Here is a 19,499-nt window from a genome sequence, read left to right as displayed (position 1 = left end):
TGCAACTGTGCTGTGCTCACTTACTAAAGGTAAAAGTTACCAGTGGAATTCAGAGATGGATCTAATTCTCAGGGAATTGGTTCACTGGATGCATAAGGAAATGAAAATTAATAGGAGAAAAGCAAAATATTCAATCCCTTGGTTATTATTATCTGTAATAGCTAAAATGAAATTAAAAGAAAGTACTGGGTCTGAGACCTTGATGCTAGATCAAGCACAGATTTCAGTCAGTCTAATCTTCAGCCACCAGACTCAAAGCTGTCCCCCAAAGGAAAAATTAGGCAGGGACAGCAGAAAGTATCTCTAAGACCTGTGGTCACCCAGAAGAGGTCAATGTGGGGAAACGGCTAAACCATGAAACTACTGAAACTACAGGGTATAGTGTGAAGGAATTGTTTAATTCTGTAGATCAGTATCATTAGCTTTCTGAGGAAACTACTAAAATGGATTATCAGAATACCTGATTGTATTAGTCCGTTTTGTGTTGCTGGAACAGAATGCCCGAGACTGGGCGATTTATAAAGAAAAATGAAATTTATTGCTTACAGTTTCTTTTTTTTTTTTCCTTTTTGTCTTTTTTCGTGACCGGTAACAGGATCGCAACCCTTGGTGTCACGCCCGTATCGCGACCGGCGACGGGATCGCAACCCTCGGTGTTGCGCCCACACCGCGCTCAACCAGTGAGCCGACCAGTCTCTATATGGGATCCGAACCCTCGGCGGGAGCGCCGCCACACTCCCAAGCGCCGCACTCTACCGAGTGCTCCACCGGGCCGGCCCTGCTTACAGTTTCTTTTTTTTTTTGTCTTTTTCCGTGTCCGGCAACGGATCGCAACCCTCAGTGTCCCTCAGGACCGGGACCGGCAACGGGACCACAACCCTCGGTGTTGCCCCCGCGCCTCGCTCAGCCAGTGAGCAGGAACCGGTCTGTATGTGGGATCCGAACCCTCGGGCGGGAGCGCCGCCACGCTTCCCAAGCGGCGCACTATCCAGTGCACCGCCGGGCCGGCCCCAACAGTTTCTTAGGCTGAGAGGTCCAAAGTCCATCTGGTGGTAGTAAGAGTGACCTAGAGGTCTCACATTGCAAGATGGTGGGAGCAGAGAGAGGGAGAGAAAGACAGATTCTCCTCTTCTTTTAAAGCTCTCAGAACCATGCCCTGACCACCACTTTTAATCCATTCACTACTGCATGGTCCTACAATCCAATCACCTCTTTAAGGCTCCACATTTCAATTGCCATAATAGGATTTCCCACCCTCTTAACAGTCACAGTGGGGGCTAAGCTTCTAATACATAAAACTTGGGAGACACAATTCAAGCTTCAGGGAGTTTTGGGGGGACATAATTCAATCCACTACACTAATTTAGGAGCAGTACAAGGGTACTTCGAAAAGTTCATGGAAAGAACAGGGGAGAAGACCATGTGAAAATGGAGGCAGAGACTGGAGTGAGGCATCTACAAGACAAGGTATGCCAAGGATTGCCAGCAAACAGCAGAAGCTAGAAGAGGGAAGGAATGGTTCTTCCCTACAAGGTTCAGGAACATGGCCCTGCTAACACCTTGATTTCATACTTCTGGCTCCTAGAACTGGCTTGTACTGCACAAGGAAGGAGGGAAAGTGAAAGGAAGATGAGTAAGACACTGCTCCTGTCCCAAGGAGTTCAGTCTACCTTGGTCAGTGAGAGCTGGCTGAAATGGCTTTGGGAATGCGCACACTTCCTACAGAAAGAACCAGGAACCCTGCCTGTGGAAGGCTTCCTAGAGGAGGGTCTGTGCCAAGTGTCAGGGGTTGAGAGAGAAAGGAAGTTTGAAATCAACATAAAACAGTCAGAGATCTCCCTTTCTAGTAAGAAGCTAAATCTGCATGCAGTTAAAGGAGACACCGTTAAAAAAAAAAAAAAGAAAAGAAAAGAAAGTTTGTGTAAAGATTCATATTATTTTTTAATTCCATTTTCTCATAAACTTTCTGAATTACCCTATCTTTGGGTATTACCTATCTTTCTGAATTACCCTATCTTTCTGAATTACCCTCCACTTACAGAGGGGAGGAACAAGTTTGGGTTGAGGAAAGACCCATAGCTAACTGTGGAACAATCACAGATGATTATGCATGATCCAGACACACTGGTTACTTCTGAGGGATCAGCCAACCTGGTTGACTGGATGAAAGCCACTGTAAGGTCTGTTTACCCCGAGAAAGGGAACTGTCAATCTCCCCCTATAAAAGCCAAATGGAACTGGCTTTATGATGGCCAGGATAATCACCTGCTGAATATGCCCATTACCCAGGTCATGTTAAATACTATGATTAAGTAATCCCCTTTATTGTGGACCCCCACCCCCCATGTAACCTCACTACTGCAAAACCAAAAGACAGTTCTGGAAGCCTTATCAAAATTGCTGTCTCAGGGCCGGCCCGGTGGCGCACTGGATAGTGCGCCGCTTGGGAAGCGCGGCGGCGCTCCCGCCCGAGGGTTCAGATCCCACATACAGACCGGTTCCCGCTCACTGGCTGAGCAAGGCGTGGGAGCAACACCGAGGGTTGCAATCCCGTTGCCGGTCCCGGTCCGGTATGGGGGCGACACTGAGGGTTGCGATCCGTTGCCGGACACGGAAAAAGAAAAAAAAAAAAAAAAAAAAAAAATTGCTGTCTCAGCTTCCCATCATGGGTCTTATAGATGCTAATAAAAACACCAGGTTAATTAACAAGACAATGGGGAACTGCAGAAGGGAGAGTAAAGGACTCAGCCCAAGAAGGGGGAAATGTTTAAATGGTTATTGAGAAATAAGGTGAAGAAAGAAAACGTTGATGGGGTAAATAAAACAAGAGGAAAAAGAAAGGAGTCTATTCCCAGCAGCGTGGAAATCTTTAGATGGTTTTTAAGAAATGGGGTGAAGTGTCTTGGCCTATGTTTTTCATGCTCCCCTGTGCTCACTTCTAACAGGGAAGTCTGGAAGAACACACAGCAATCTCTCAGTTCAGGAGGGCCATCCTAAGAACAGGGCTGACTCTTAAAGGCAAAGAGGACAATTTAAGAGAAAAAGAAATAGGATGATGAAAACTGATAGGGTTAAAACAAAGGTCTTAACACAACATTGATAAGGTTGGGTGGACAAAAGAGAGCCCCTGCTGGACCCCCAATATTAAAGAGTTCCAAACACGTTTGCTGCATTTACCCCAGTTTGGAGAAACTTAAGAAGTCAGAAGCAGAGATTGCAATAAGAAATCTGATCTAAAATTGCCTGGGGTTGGGCCGGCCCCGTGGCGCACTCAGGAGAGTGGGGTGCTAGGAGCGCAGCGACGCTCCCTCCACGGGTTCGGATCCTGTATAGGACTGGCTGGTGTGCTCACTGGCTGAGCGCGGTGCGGGCGACCCCACACCTAGGGTTGTGATCCCCTTACCGGTCACGAAAAAGACAAAAAAAATAATAAATAAATAAATAAAATTGCCTGGGGCAATAGGCAGATTAATCAAGATAAAGACTGACAAATAGACAAGGGTCCCTTAGCTCAAACCCCTGTCGGGAACACAAAGCTGTATGTACACAAGTGGGTAAAATGGTTAGGGGGTGGTAAAGAGAAATTCCTAGGACTTCTTGAAATAGCAGCCCCATGCACTATTGTACCAAAATCCACTGGTGAAGCATTGACTCCAGCTACAATCAGATTGAGAGAACATAAAAGTTTTGACAGGATTATGAAAGTTGGAATGTTTAAACAGGCTTTATATAAAGAAGTTGTGTCCTAAATGTTTTATGGAAATGGATATTAGGTCTGGTAGCCAGCAAACAGTTTCCATACTTAGTATTGTAAAACAGAAGATATGTAAATCCACCTTTCTAGCAATATTAATTGGGCATGCTAAATGGGAACAGTAAGATTGCCCAAGTTTACAGAATGAAAAGTAGAAACTGTAGTGCTGGTATGGACAAATTCTGTCTGATAGCCCTAATATGGAGCATTTACTGGGGCTTATAGCAAAAGCCTGTCAGCACCTCTTAGTGACGACTACTGGGACTTTGGACTAGAGAATTTCCACTTCAGGGGCATTTACTACTTTGCTGTGGGACATTAATTGAAGCCACCTCTTATGACTAAAGGACAAAATAACCTTAAAGCCTTAAATACCCAGGATGACTTAATACATAGGATGTCACAGAATGTCTTAGGAGATGTCACGGCAGTGCCCAGACAGTTCCATAATAAAATGGAAATGGTTTATATAGGATCATGCAACTTGGGGAATAAAAGGAGGAGATCCTCACAAGCAGGAAGCCTCTTTTTCCCCTACAACTGACTCTAGAACTACATGAGGAGATGCTGGATTCTATTATCACTTGGACAGTGCCCAATAAACTGCTCTCAACTAACTAAGAGTAGCTTGGTTTGTAAGTAGCAGTTCCAACATGAATGGACAACATCTTGTTTGGAAGGATGCCACTCTGATCAAAGAAGGTAAAAACAAATAAGCTCAGTGGGCTTGGGCTGAATTGCATGCTGAAGAACTGAAGAGTGGTATGCTTGGATTTTTACTGACTCATTGGCAGTGGCCAATGGCCTGGCCACATGGGCAGGCAAAAGGGCAATGGAAACCTGGCCTATTAAAGGGATGTCCATGTGGGGAACAGCACTATGGAAATTTGAGGGATGCATTAAATTAGGACATGTCAATACCCATCTGAAGAGCCCCCTTCCATGCTTGGAAGATAACTGGAATCGACAAGCAGATATCCCCATGTGCTCACTTAAGGTGGCCACCTGGGCCTCATGATATGAGTGGACATGGGGCTACTACAGCAGTGCACAGATGAGCTGAATCTAGACATGTTCCTTTTGCACCCTCTGAGGCAAAAAATGCTAGTAAGAACTGTTCTGTCTGGAAGCAAGAGAGAAAGAGACTGCCAATGGCTATGGGGCAAATTCCTATGTTCAGGGAAGGCCCTGAATACAGCTAGCAAGTGAGACTAATGCTGGTAGCCCTGGAGGGCTACAAATGGGTCCTGACAGGTATAGGCACTGATTCTGGACTGGACTTTGCTTACCCAGTAGAAAATGCAAATGCTCAGAGTGCTATAAAGGAACCAGAACAGAAGATATTACATGGATTTGCATGGCCAACCATCATTTCTTCAAACCAAGGAACACAGTGATGAGAGATATCCTCCTCAGAGTAATAATTTGATAGAGAAGTGGAACAGGCAATCAAAACATTGGTTATCTAAAACAGATGGACACAAATGCATGAAGGACTGGCTTACATACCTTCATAAGTGTGTGGTCACACTCAGCATGAGTGAGACTAAAGGAGTGTCCCCCCTAGATTTCCCTCTGTTTTTCTGGTGGATCTGGGGAAGAAGGGGTGGGAAGGATGTTGCTATGACTATGCAATTCTTGCCAATGGAGGAGTACACCAGTATAATGCCTATAATTTTTTCTTTCTTCCCCATATCACCTCAACTTTTTTTTCCTTCCTACCTGATGCAGTGGTTCTAGGACCACGTATTGTAACAACAAGGGCTAAAAGCAGGGATGATTCCTAAACAAGAAACTGTAACGATGTTCTTAAGCCTTATGTCAGAATTCCTAAGGGCCTGATAGGAGTGGGTTCTGGCTTTACCCCATCTGGAAAAACTGGGGATGACAGTGAATGCAACTATCTTGCCTGGTGGTAAAAACAGCCCTCTAGTTCTGTACCTATGTACCTTACCCGATCTGAATGGGAGTGGACTGAGGGGGAGGCACCTGCTAGACTAGTATTGCTGCCTGCAATCTACGCAAACACAGTTGCTGAACCTAATGTCCCTTCCAAATGTGGAAGTTTGGGTATAAATAAAGAGAAGGAAGAATAGAAGCTAAGAATAAAAAAAAGAATAAATGGACTATGAATAGAAGAAAATCCAAAATTACATTACCATACTGAAAGAAGCTCAGACCGATAGATGACACTGTCTCTTAGCTCAATTATACCAGATGCCTGAAAGGGGAAGCTATGTTTCCAATACCACTATCAATAGAAGACTACAGACCTAAGTGGCCTCGCCCTGGGAAATCAATATGATGATGAACTGGACTAATTACTAATGACTAAATGAGATTCTAGTAATGTGCCGTATCTTTTCAGTTGTATAACCTTTTGCTGTAAGGGATCCATGTTCAAAAACCATGTGGTAGCCTGTAATATTATGATATATATGCATTGGTTTTCATCGGACCCAAACTCCATGGGAACAGAAGCTCCTGCACTTCCAGACCTCACCCTATGTATCTCTTCATCTGGCTGTTTATTTATATTCTTTAAAATACCCCTTATAATAAACTGATAAACATAAGTAAGTGCTTTCCTGAGTTCTATGAGCTGCTCTAGCAAATTAATAGAGCATAAAGGGTGGGGTGGGGGGAGAGAGGTCATGGGAACCCCCAACTTGAAGCCAGTCTTATGGGACTGAACCTTCAACCAGTGGGACCTAATGCTATCTCCAGACAGATAGCATTGGAATTGAATTGGAGGACACCCAGTTGGTGTCCACTGCAGAACTGATTGTTTGATTTCTTTCTTTTTTTTTTTTTTTTTTTTTTTTAAAAAGATGACCGGTAAGGGGATCTCAACCCTTGGCTTGGTGTTGTCAGCACCATGCTCAGCCAGTGAGCAAACTGGCCATCCCTATACAGGATCCGAACCCGTGGCCTTGGTGTTATCAGCACCGCACTCTACTGAGTGAGCCACGGGCCGGCCTGATTGTTTGATTTCTAATGGGATGAAATCCTCACACATCTGATGTCAGAAGTGTGTTGTAAATGTATAGTAAAAGAACTGAAGTGAGTGTGTTTTTTCCCACTCAAGGTTAGCAATAAGCTAGGAATTCCACCTAACAAAAAGAAATGCATATTTGCCAAAAGATCTATAGTAGAATGTTCACAGCAACATCATTCAGAGTAGCCTACAACTGAAAACTATCCAAATTCCCATCAAGAGTTGAATGGATAAAGAAAATGTAGAATATTCAAACAACAGAGTGTTATACGGCAAGGAAAATGAACAATATACAAGTACATGCAACAATATGGATGAATTTCGTAAACAATGTTGAATGGAAAAAAGGCAGTCAAAAAAAGTACATACCTATGATTCCATTTATATAAAAGACAAAACAGGTGAACAGATATATGCTGCTAGAAGTCTGGATAGTGGTTATCCATGGATGGGGAGTAATAACTGAGAGGGAGGACAAGATGGACTTCTGAGTACTGATAATATTCTGTTTCTTGATCTGGTTACTGGTTACATGGATGTATTCAATTTCTGAAAATTCAGTGAACTCGGGGTATCTTAGGATATGTGCAGTTTTCTGCATATTATACTTCAATAAAGGATTTTTAATTTTAAAAAAAAAGAAAGCCTACCCATTGGAATAAAGAGTCCGCCATCCTCTATCTCTTCCTCAGGTTGGTGAGACAGAGTCCTGAGTGACTTTTCTTGAGAAGAGGCACAAACATCTGGTTGGGATGATTTCCAAGGCTGGGCTCCTGGTTTTGCAGATTGGCTACCTGAGAGCAGTGAAGATATCTCCCCTCCAGTATACATTTGAGGTTTTCCTGGAAAAATCACAAATATTACTCCACACTTTGCCCATTCTCAATCATACTCTATTGTAGAAATTAGCATCCTGTTATAAAATCTTTTTAGTTACACAACTTCATGAATGAAGCATATACTATATAGGCATTCCCCTCTCTTAAAGACAGTATCCTAAAAAAATACTAAAATCAAAAGCTCCAATCCAATTTAGTCATCTGTCAAGTCAGGGGGTTGAACTAGATAATTGCTAAGGTCTCTCTAGTTCTAATATGCTTTGAGCTTTGCATTTTTCCTAAGGAAAAAACATATTCATAATTGTAAGGGGTGGGGTTCCAGAGGACAAAGGGACTTTTTATATTTTTTTATTTTTTATTTTTTATTTTTTTGTCCTTTTTGAGACCGGCCGCACCGCACTCAGCCAGTGAGCGCTGTGAGCGCACCAGTCATCCCTATATAGGATCCGAACCCGCGGTGGGAGCCCAGCACTGCACCCTCCTGAGTGCGCCATGGGCTCGGCCCAAAGGGACTTTTTATATAGGTGACCATTAACACCACATTTTATCAACTATTAATGATATATACATTATAAAATGTTCTGACTTTGTCAATCTTACAGAGAAGAAGAGTATATATCACCATAAAATTATACATATATTGTTCTACATTTCATAAGACAACTTTCTGACCTCAACTCTTCATAAATGCTCTCTCTTACGGGGGAGCGGGGGAGGCAGATAGCATTAAAAAGGTGAAGAAACATTTGTGAAGTATCAAAAGTAAACATTAGAAGTCAAGTTGTCAGGGAAAAAAGAAAGAAACATATAGGCTTGCATGCACACAGAATATCTCTGAAATATACAAAAGGAACTGTTAAACAGTGATCTGGGAAGAGGACTTGGGGAACAAGAGGACAGTATGAATGGGCGCCTAACTTTTCTCTATGTATCTTCTGTATTTCTGATTTTTTTTCTTTTTTTTTTCCCCATGTTTATGTATCACCTAGTCAAAAAAATAATATCACAAGGAGACCAGGTTATTTGTCACTGAGTTCCATTCAAAACAGATAGCCTTTATACTTTTTAACTACTACCTCATCAACATTAGCAGTTTCAACTGCCATGAACACACTTTTAAATTGGAGGATCTCCCCCCCAAAAAGGAAAGAAAAGCCTTTATAATAAAATAAAACACCCCTGGCTCTACCATTTCTGCCACGTGAGACCCCTGGGTCACTGTTGCCACCACCATGACCCTCACCAGATGTGGTCCCTGGACTTTGGACTTCCCAGCATGGGAAACCATAAGCAATAAATTTCATTTTCTTTTCTTTTTCTTTTTTTAAAAGATGACCGGAAAGGGATCTTAACCCTCGACTCGGTGTTGTCAGCACATGTTCTCCCAAGTGAGCAAACCGGCCATTCCTATATAGGGATCCGAACCCGTGGCCTTGGTGTTATCAGTACCACACTCTCCCAAGTGAGCCACGGGCCGGCCCATAAATTTCATTTTCTTACAGAAAATAAAAAATAAAACATGAATCAGCTAGCTAGTTAGCTCCCTTGGGAAAGCACAGTGCTAGTAACACCAAGGTCACAGGTTCAGATCCCCATACTGGCCAGATGCCAAAAAAAAACAAAACACAACAACAAAAAAATAAAATAAAATATGAATTAATCCTTAATACTTTCTTTTTTTTTTTTCCTTTTTGTCTTTTTTACTGACCAGTAGCGGGATCGCAACCCTTGGTGTCACGCCCGTACCGGAGACCGGCAACAGGATTGCAACCCTCGGTGTTGCGTCCGCACCGCGCTGAGCGGGAACCAGTCTCCACATGGGATCCGAACCCTCGGCGGGAGCGCTGCCGTGCTCCCAAGCGGCGCACTCTCCTGTGCGCCACTGGGCCGGCCCATTCCTTAATACTTTCAACATTACTTCCTTTACTTCTAGAGCCCATGATTACTTCACAGTGTCAAAGAGCCTAAAGGTTTTGGCTTTAATAGGGATTGTAGAGCAAGGAGTTGAATCCTAAATCCATCAAATCAAAAGTTCCTCTCTGCCAAATATCTTACAAGAGGGAACTTCAATCAATATAATAGGATAGCTTTCTCATTTAATCAACAATTTTTAACAAATTTTAGGATTAATTATGTCTATATGTTAAAAACTGAACTGAGGGGCTGGCTGGTTAGCTCAGTTGGTTAGAGCATGGTGCTGTAACACCAACGTCAAGGATTCGGATCCCCTGTACTGACCAGCCACCAACAAAAAACAAGCAAAAAACTGAATTGACATAAATGACTTTTTAAACAAACATATAAGATCCTTCAAACCTAAGCAAGTACAGTATTGTCCTTCAAAATACAGAAGTTCATTTTGGTAGACAGAGCTTCTTCCACTGATATTTTTACTACCTAGAACATATTTGGTATTACTCTTTTAAAATGTCCCCACAGGGATGGCCAGTTAACTCAGCTGGTAAGAGTGCAGTGTTATAACACCAAGGTCAAGGGTTCGGATCTCCCTACCAGCCAGCTGCCAAAAAAAAAAAATTTTTTTTAAATATATATTGTCCCTACGAACAGTTTATCAGCTGCACCATAAAATCATTTTTCATACTCTAGAGAAAACGTTCCTTTTCTCTACAACCTTTTTTTTCTGTCACATTGCTTTTCAATTTTCTTCCCCTTCCTGAAACCCTTTAAGACCCCACCCTTCCTTTCCTTTATACATATTCTCGTGGCTGAAAGACCTCAAGAAAGAGAAGCCAAGCAGGATAAGAGAGCTACTAAAGGACAAAACACATTCAGAGCACACTTGTAACTTGTTTACTGCCAACTTAAGAACTGTAAATTGATAACATGAAAATAACTAGCTGACAACTGTACAAATCAACTAATTATAAGCCGGAATCTGCATATGCTAATTGTTTTTAGGGGGGAAAAAAAAGTAAGTAGAAATTAGAGTATGTAAATCAATTTTAAAAGAACAAGTAAAATTCTATTAGAATAAACACCATCACAATTAGCTCAGTTGTTTACAGCGTGGGCTTGTAACACCAAGGTGAGTGGGGGGGGGGGGCGCACCATTAAAAAGAAAAGTTTAACCACTAACACCTGCAATTTAGAAACATGATTTAACAATGTATCAACTGTAACAAAATGTTGATACTTCAAAATAATCCAGATGTCCTTTCTACATTTTTTTGTTTTTCTACAATAAATATGATGCTGCTACTTTCATAATCAGAAAACTAAAATGTTACTTAAAAGAAAGCAAAACAACAAAAAGAATATGCTCTAAATTTTAATAGTAATTATTCTGAATAGTAATATTATGGGTAATGTCCTTTCATCTTCAAATTTTTCAATATTTTCCAAAATGCATATATATGAATATTCAGTTTTTCTTCTTCCTTCTTTTCTTCCTATTTTTTGTGTGTTACATTTCTAATTAGAAAAAGGAAAAAAAAAGTTACTTGAAACAAAATTCCGGATACTCAAGGCCGGCCCGTGGCTCACTCGGTAGAGTGCAGTGCTGATAACACCAAGGCCACGGGTTCGGATCCTATATAGGGATGGCCGGTTAGCTCACTGGCTGAGCGTGGTGCTAACACCAAGCCAAGGGTTGAGATCCCCTTACCGGTCATCTTTATATAGGAAAAAAAAAAAAAAAAATTCCGGATACTCATAGTGTACTTTTTATTTGTATTACTTGTATATCCAGCTAATTAAAATGACAGAATTAATTTTCAATTATCCAGCTTAACAAAGGGGAGTCAACCACTGAGCCACTGCAGGAAGCGCCCCAAGCTCTCTCAGGCTGGGATGGTGCCCCCCCCCATGGGACCTCAGTCACGCCCCCCCCCAAAAACACACAAACACACACGACCAGCCCAGCAAAGACTACCAAGCTGCCATGAGAAGTGCCCTGGGCTCCCAAGCTGGGGGTGGGGGGCTAGGGCTTTAGCCACATACCCCTGACATCTGCACCCAGCCTGGCAATGACCAAGCCACCTCTGGAAGCCCCCTGGTCTCCCCTGTGGGAATGAGAGGGGTGCCACAGGCCTCAACCCCACCCCTCCTCCTTCCTCCTTCTATCCCATTTCCTTCACCTTTCTCCTCTCATCCTCCTTCCCAATTGCTTTACAAACATCACAGAATGTAAAAAAATAATATTAATAAATAATTTTTTTTAATTTAAAAAAGATTTTTTTAAAATGAAGGGGAGTAGTGCAGATAATCCTAAACAATAAATATATTTTTGTTTTATCTACATTTGGATTTCTGTAATCTGAACATTAAAAAAAATCTCTAGATTCCACTTCTCAATAGCTAAGTGACTGAACCCATAGTTACTTATGCATTCCTCCTCTAGCATTTTAATCTTTTATTGTCCAGTAGTTCCTTCTATCTCGTCACAAATATGACCTATCTGGGAAAAAAAATTCAATAACCTTGCTGCCTCCTCTAGCTATTTTCCATTCTCTCCCACTGCAACAAATACCACCAGTGCTTTCATTCCTCGCTATTTAATCTCATCATATAATGTCCTTTTCCCAAAAAAAAAAAAAAACCCTCCTGAACCTACTTTCAGAGATCATCAACCTTCAAATGTAACCTTTTTTTGGGGGGGTCTTTTTCGTGACCGGTAAGGGAATCACAACCCTTGGCTTGGTGTCGCCCGCACCGCGCTCAGCCAGTGAGCGCACCAGCCATCCCTATATAGGATCTGAACCCGCGGCTGGAGCGTCGCTGCGCTCTCAGCGCGGCACTCTCCCGAGTGCGCCACGGGACTGGCCCCAAATGTAACCTTTTTTCAAGCATCTCTCAATTGACACTAAATTTTAAAGTACCTTGTTCTTAAAACTCTCCTCCCTCCTTTGATTTTTACCATTACTTCTGCAGTTCCTTCTCTGTCATCTTTGTCTTCAACCCAAGATTGTCTTCAATCTGCTGCTCTTCTCCCTCCATGTTCCTTTCCAGAGAAGAACGACTAACACTTTGAACATTTCTAGTCCTTACCTCTTATCAAACTTCAATTTCAATTTTCTTTTTTTGCTTGACAGCCCCACTGTTACATCATACTCCATATACCCAAATCTGAACTCATTTCAACCTCTCAAATACCTTCCAATTCAAGTTGAATGCTTTTTGTGGAGTCTTTTATTATACAAGGAAATTATATAATACTACTATTACTGACAATACTGTTGAAAAACTCTTTTTTTTTTTTTTTAAAGATGACCGGTAAGGGGATCTCAACCCTTGGCTTGGTGTTGTCAGCACCATGCTCAGCCAGTGAGCAAACCGGCCATCCATATATAGGACCCGAACCCGCGGCCTTGGTGTTATCAGCACCGCACTCTACCGAGTGAGCCACGGGCCGGCCCGAAAAACTCTTTTTGATAGTGAATAAAATTTGCCTACCTATAGCTTAAAACCACTGTTCTCATTTTCACCATCTGGAATCTGCTTCCTCTTTTACATTACTGCCTTCAGATATTTGAAGACTGACAGCTTTCTTACCACTCCTAAACTTATCATTCCCCTATATAGGGATGGCTGGTTAGCTTCCTTTATGCTTACCATACCCAGGTTCTTCAGAATACTAGTCATCCTCTTAATATGCACCAGTTTGTCAATGTTCTCTTAAAATGTGGCATCCAGAAGTGAACACAATATTCCAGAAGCGGCATGACCAGCACGATAGACCATCAAGTTTATTACTAACTCCCTTGTCTTGGGCATTATACCTCTACTACTTCATCAACAATTGAATTAAGTTTTTTAGCAGTCTTCTTACATTCCAACCCTGAATTAAGCTAGGAGTCAACTAAATCCCGTAACTTAGATTAGATCTCTCGTATTTTATATTTGAGCAATTTGGGTTTAATATGGTCCCCCCCACACACACACTTTTAAATTAAATATAGAACTTCACATTCATCCCTACTAAATTTCATGGAGCAAAATTCAGCCCACAAATTGAGATTTTTTTTGAAAACCTAATTCTACCCTATGCTTTATATGTACATCTCTCCCAACTCTCGGAATTAAGTTGTTGAACTGATTCTTATCTCCTCACCATTTTCTTTAATCCATCACAAAAGGAATGCATTTCTTCCCAGTAAAAACACCTAAATTCCAGTATCACCTTTATTTTTCCTTTTTTTTTCTGGGGTGGGGGTGGGGGTGGTGGCTGGCCGGTTTGGGGATCTGAACCCTTGACCTTGGTGTTACAAGGCTGCACTCTAACCAACTGAGCTAACCAACGAGTCTTATTTTTCTTTATCTAGTATACTTCACACTTCACTTTTAAAAAAAGACAGAAAGGGGCCAGCCAGTGGCTCACTCGGGAGAGTGTGGTGCTGATAACACCAAGGCCGCAGGTTCGGATCCCTATATAGGGATAGCCGGTTAGCTCACTTGGGAGAGCGTGGGGCTGACAACACCAAGTCAAGGGTTAAGATCCACTTACCGGTCAATGTTTTAATAAGTAAATAAATAAATAAGTAAATATAAATAAAAATAAAAAAGACAGGAAGAATGAAAAGAGAACAAAAGGAAAGAAATGGGTGGAATAAAGAAAAAACTTCATTTCTCCGTTCCTTATGTCTAAATAATGAGTACTAAAAAAGACTAAGGTTTAAGCACTTACTTCAGTAAGTGAAAAACTATTAAAATAAAGAATAATTTCAAACTAATAATAAACATTTGTCCAATTTATATAAGTATGTACAGGACAATGTGCTATCTTGTTTTGTTTTATATTTATGTGATCAAAAGTCAAGTCCCCCGTGGCTCACTTGGGAGAGTGTGGTGCTGATAACACCAAGGCCACGGGTTTGGATCCCTATATAGGGATGGCCGGTTAGCTCACTTAGGAGAGTGTGGTGCTGACAACACCAAGTCAAGGGTTAAGATCTCCTTACCAGTCATCTTATTAAAAAAAAAAAAAAAAAAGTCAAGTCCATATAATTAGGAAAATGGCACAAGCTGTTTATTTACCCTTTTTTGTTCTCCTAGGAAATTCTCTAGAAGAAGAATAACAGTGAAAATAACTTGAAACTCATAGAAAACAAACATGCTTTTCCCATCTACATTTCCAGATAAAATATAGATGTCCCAGAACCAATATAATAATACAATAATTCAGCTACTCTGAATGAGGTTGTAACTACAGAGCCATGTCCTATGACAGAGGCTGATTCTACAAGAGAGCACTTTTCCCCAAAAAGTTTTGACAATGTGCTTCAGACAACACATGCACTACATGAGTTTTTTTCAGTTTTCAATAGAGTCAGACACATAAAATTCTGCAATATAAATGCACATAACACACAAAATCAATACCAACACAGTACATTAACTGGAAAAACTGAGAATTTTCCAGAAGGATAAAAATAAGACCAAGAGGGCTTAAAATGCAGGCTTAAAGGGGAAAACAGTTTAAAAGTTAGTCAGGGCCGAGCCAGTGGTGCACTCAGGAGAGTGCGGCCTATATAGTGGTGACCGGTGCCTCACAGCGCTCACTGGCTGAGCGCGGTGCGGCCGGTCTCAAAAAGGACCAAAAAAAAAAAAAAAAGTTAGTCAAAATGAAGGAATAAGAGAAGTTGTATCTTTTCTAAAGTATAATTATGTTCTGCTTAGCCACTGAAATGTCTTATCACCTACCTACAGGAAAAGTTCAAACACCTTAGCATGAAAAACAAAGCCCGTCACAACCTAAGCACAATCTACCACTCTGAAGTCATTTCCCACCACTTCTTCCAAGCAACTGTACCATCATCATCTTGTGCCTATGTACCTGTGCACAGACCGTTCTTGCCCTAGATGCCCATGCCACCATTCTGTCGAACTGCAACTCATCACTCAAGTCTTACGTGTTACTCATCTTATAGAACCTTTCCCAATGTGCAAAGCAGTAGTCTTTAGCTTTAAGCTGCTGCCCCTCTTCCACAAGCCCCACTTCATTGATAACCAACAAATCACAAAAGACCATCCATAGTTCATCTCTCCAGGCACGCAGAATAAAGGATGAGAGAAAGAAAAGGGATACAGAAGAGGATCTAGGGGATGAGAGGGGAGCACTCATTCATAAAGTTCATTGCTGAACCTCATAAGCACTGCAGTCCAATTTCATACCAAATCAGTATTCCCTTTCAGACGTTCTCTGTAATAGCAATGGCAAAATGGTATTGCAAATGAAATTACAGCTTATAGACCTTTCATATTTTACCTCCTTCTTCCTTGACTTCTTCACTAGGCTCTCCTGAAAAAGGGTCATTTATGACAGGATGATCACCTCTGTCTTCTTGGGTAACTGGCCCAGGCTTGAGTGAAATTTTCTTCCCTCTTCTTGAGCCAGTGGCCTGGAGTTTTCCTTTACAAATGTGTATATTAAAGGGGTGGGAAGACTCCAAGGCAGGTAGAGTGATTTCCTGAGAGATGGCCACATCCACGGTTTCTAGAATTGGTATATTTGTGTCCTGGGTGAGCATCTTACAGCTAAAAGATGAATCCTCAATACCAGGCTGATTTCCTGCATCCTCCATAGATTGTACTTCGAGGCCAGATGTTCTGCCATGACTTGGACCCCACGACAGTGACAATGATCCCAAATCTTTAACCTGGTCAGATTCCAGTTTAACAGCTGACTCTAGGTCTAAGTCATCTTCTTCCCGGTTGCCCTTGTGCTGCGGGGACTCTGTCACTGTAGTTCTTCTCTTTTTACAGGGGGACATTTTCAAAATCCCACTTTTGTTCCATCCTGAATGAATAAAAGCAAGTTCTTATCACCTTCATATTAATAAACAGTAATAACATTTGCTCAATTACTTTTTCATTTATTCATGCCCAATCATGAACATAATACTTCACACCAAATGCACAATCTCCTTTTAGGTGGGAAATGAGAGATAGTGGTTAGAATAACTAAGTTCAAATCCCAACTCCACTACCAATTAGTACGTTACCTTGGCCAAGTGACTTAACCTCTCTAAGCTTCAGTTTCCTCAAATGTAAAAAATAATAATTGTTCTTGCCTCACAGAATTATAAGAATTAAATATAAGTGATTAATAAGTGTTAGTTATTATTGTTATTACCATCAGGGAAGTAGAATAACAATGCTGAGAGCAAACTGTGGGGTCAAACTGTCTGGATTTGTTTCTTAAGTCAGCTTCTCTCCAGCTTTGTCACATTGCATAAGTAACTTAAGCTAAATCTCAGTTTCTTCAGCTGTAAAATGAAATAAAAATAGCACTTCCATCATTAGATAGTAAATGATCAACAAATGTTTGCTATGGTTGTTTTCATAAACAAGCATTTCCATTAACAGAAACAATCCAAAAGCAAGGTGTGGTTGTTTTAAAAGGTTAGGCTATATTAACAGAAATTTTGTGTTGAAACAAGGGAGAGGAGATTCCTGCTTTCTCTGTATTATAATAGTTACTTCTGGACTATTGGCTTCAATTCTAGTTATCACATGTTAAGGGCAATACTGACCTAAACTGGAAGGTTTCTGCTTTTATGTTCTTGTAGCACCTGTTTGTAAACCTTTTATAGTACTTGTCTCTTATGTAATTGTATCTACTTGTCTGTATCCTTCCTATTTCCCTCCTCCAAAACTATGAGCTTGTTGAGGAAAAGGGCCCTTTCAACTGGTACCCAGCAGTATCTAAGTATTGTAGACATTCAATATATCACTGAGTATTGATACTGGATGGATAACTGAATATTGTAGATACTCAATGAATGTTCCCTGAATAAATGAATGAACGAATGATAGCTTGAACAACGTATTCTGTGCAGCATTTGGACCAAGCATTAAGCATTATATGGAAACTGCATCCTTCTACCTAGGAAAACTTTACTCTCATAAGTAGGCTCAAGAACAGATCAAGCTGCCTTATGTTACAGTGAATTCTCCATCACTGGCAATGCTGAAGCAAAATCTGAATGCCCAACTATCAGGTTACTCGATAAGAGCTTGGACTAGAGAACTTAAAAATGAAGTTCTTTCTAACTCTAAGAGTCTGATCTATAAGGTTAGTTTAAACGTCCCTAATTCAGTTTCTCCAGGACATTAGGGAAGATTCTCCCCCCAGCCTCCCATCAACCTATGTCTATATCTTGGTGATTAGAGCTCAAAAAACACGTGAAGATTCCGTCGTTCCTGTGAGGGAGGGTGATATGTGGGTAAAGAGTGGAGTGGGAGTAGCCTAGGCTACTCATTTACTACACAGATGAATTACTGAGGTACAGAAAAGAAAGAAAGCAGCTACTATTTATACCAAAGAAAGTCAGTCAGCAGAGTGTAGACTAGCCGATTAGCTCAGTTGGTTAGAGCACAGCCTTGTAACACCAACGTCAAAGGTTCGGATCCCCAGTCCCGCCCCCCCCCAAAAAAGTAGTGCGCCAAGAATGGGTTCTAGGTACCACAAACACAGCAGTAGCTCAACAGTCTGCTGCTTGTCCTTTTTGAGACCGGCCGCACCGCGCTCATCCCTATATAGGATCCGAACCCGCGGCGAGAGCGCTGCTGCGCTCCCAGCGCGGCATTCTCCCGAGTGCGCCACGGGCTCGGCCCATCTGCTGCGTATCCTTAACCCCTCTTTCCTCTCACAAGATACATCAGAATTTGTCAGCTCTGGACTTGAAAATATAACCAGAATCTGCCCAATTCTTCCCCTCTACAGCCCATCCCCTGGTCCTGTCCACGTTCATGTCACAGCAGCCTCCTCACTGTTCCCCTGATCCCACCCTGCCCCCACGGTCTATTCTTCACATGACTGCCAGAGGGATCCTAATAAAACCAGAGTCAGATGACATCCCTCCTCTCTCAAAACCCTCCCATGGCTCCTACATCTTTTGGGTAAAAACCAAAGTAACCTTTAAAACTAAATCATCTGCTGTCACTCCTTACTCATTACCTCTTGGACCCTGTCCTCCACTACTCTTTTTGCTCACTCCACTCCAGCCATGCTAACCTCTTTGTGGTTCTGTGAATGAGCCTGCCACAGGGCTTTGCACTTGATGTTCCCTCTTTCTGGAACTTTCCTTCATGCTTCACCCCTTCCTTCCTTCAGATTTCTGTTCAAATGTCGCCCGATGAAAGAAGCCTTTCCCCATCTAAAATAATTCTGACCCCATCATTCTATACTCTTAGCTTGCCTTATTTTTCTCTATAGCACTTATCACCAAGTTACACTGTATTTCTTTCTTTCCTGTTTCTGTTCCCCACCTAGAAAGTAAGCTTCATGAAGGCAGGGATTTTTGTCTGCCTTGGTCATTGTATTTTCTAGCACCTCCAGCAGAGCCTGGCACCTATTACATACTCAAGCAATATTACTCAAGGAATGAATGCCAATCCAAAGGCAACGCCCGGTGCAGCCCCTTGGGAAAACATTTCAAAAGGACACTAATTGCGCTTTCCACCTCAGGGGCGAGCGATGGCCCAAGTCCCCACTCCCAACTACATACCTTCGCACCCCTATCTTCCGTCACGCACCCAGCGTCCACCCTCACACCCGATTCCCCCATCCTGGAAATTCCTCGCCCTGCTATCCCAGCTCCCACCTGCCTCCTCCCGCCCCACGACACACGACTCAGTACCCTTGCAAGTCGACCCGTATTCCGCGGAAACCGCGCTTCGGCACCACCGGAAATCAGCCAACGACAGCGACTGACGTGCGCGCTCCCGAGTCGCGGTACGCGGCGTCTCAGGGCGTCAGGGAGCATGCGCCAAACACAAGTCGCCATCTTTTCTAGGGCCGAATGAAGCTACAGCGCTAGTACGTCAATTATTGGCAAAATAATTTAAAGGCACTACTTCGCTTTCTCTGACCATGGAGCTCAAAACAAAACAGGCTGATGAGATTCAATTGTTTAGTTTGACAACTAATCTTTCTCGCCGCGAGACA

At 42.0% G+C, this 19,499-nt stretch overlaps 1 protein-coding gene across 1 annotated transcript in view; it reads right to left on the bottom strand.

The window, feature by feature from the left end:
* Positions 1-19,259, bottom strand: part of GON4L (gon-4-like (C. elegans)) — a 104,569-nt gene extending 85,310 nt beyond the window's left edge. The window contains exons 1-3 of the mRNA XM_008570858.1: positions 19,192-19,259; positions 15,816-16,346; positions 7,403-7,594 (exon numbers count right to left, since the gene is read on the bottom strand). Of these exons, the coding sequence (XP_008569080.1) occupies positions 7,403-7,594; positions 15,816-16,320 (697 nt within the window). The 5' untranslated portion in view covers positions 16,321-16,346; positions 19,192-19,259. The remainder of the gene's footprint in view (positions 1-7,402; positions 7,595-15,815; positions 16,347-19,191) is intronic.
* Positions 19,260-19,499: the final 240 nt, after the last annotated feature.

This window comes from Galeopterus variegatus, unplaced genomic scaffold, assembly GCF_000696425.1.
Source record: "Galeopterus variegatus unplaced genomic scaffold, G_variegatus-3.0.2 Scaffold33, whole genome shotgun sequence".
Taxonomy (NCBI): Eukaryota; Metazoa; Chordata; class Mammalia; order Dermoptera; family Cynocephalidae; genus Galeopterus; species Galeopterus variegatus.
This window is presented reverse-complemented; position numbering and strand designations above follow the sequence as displayed.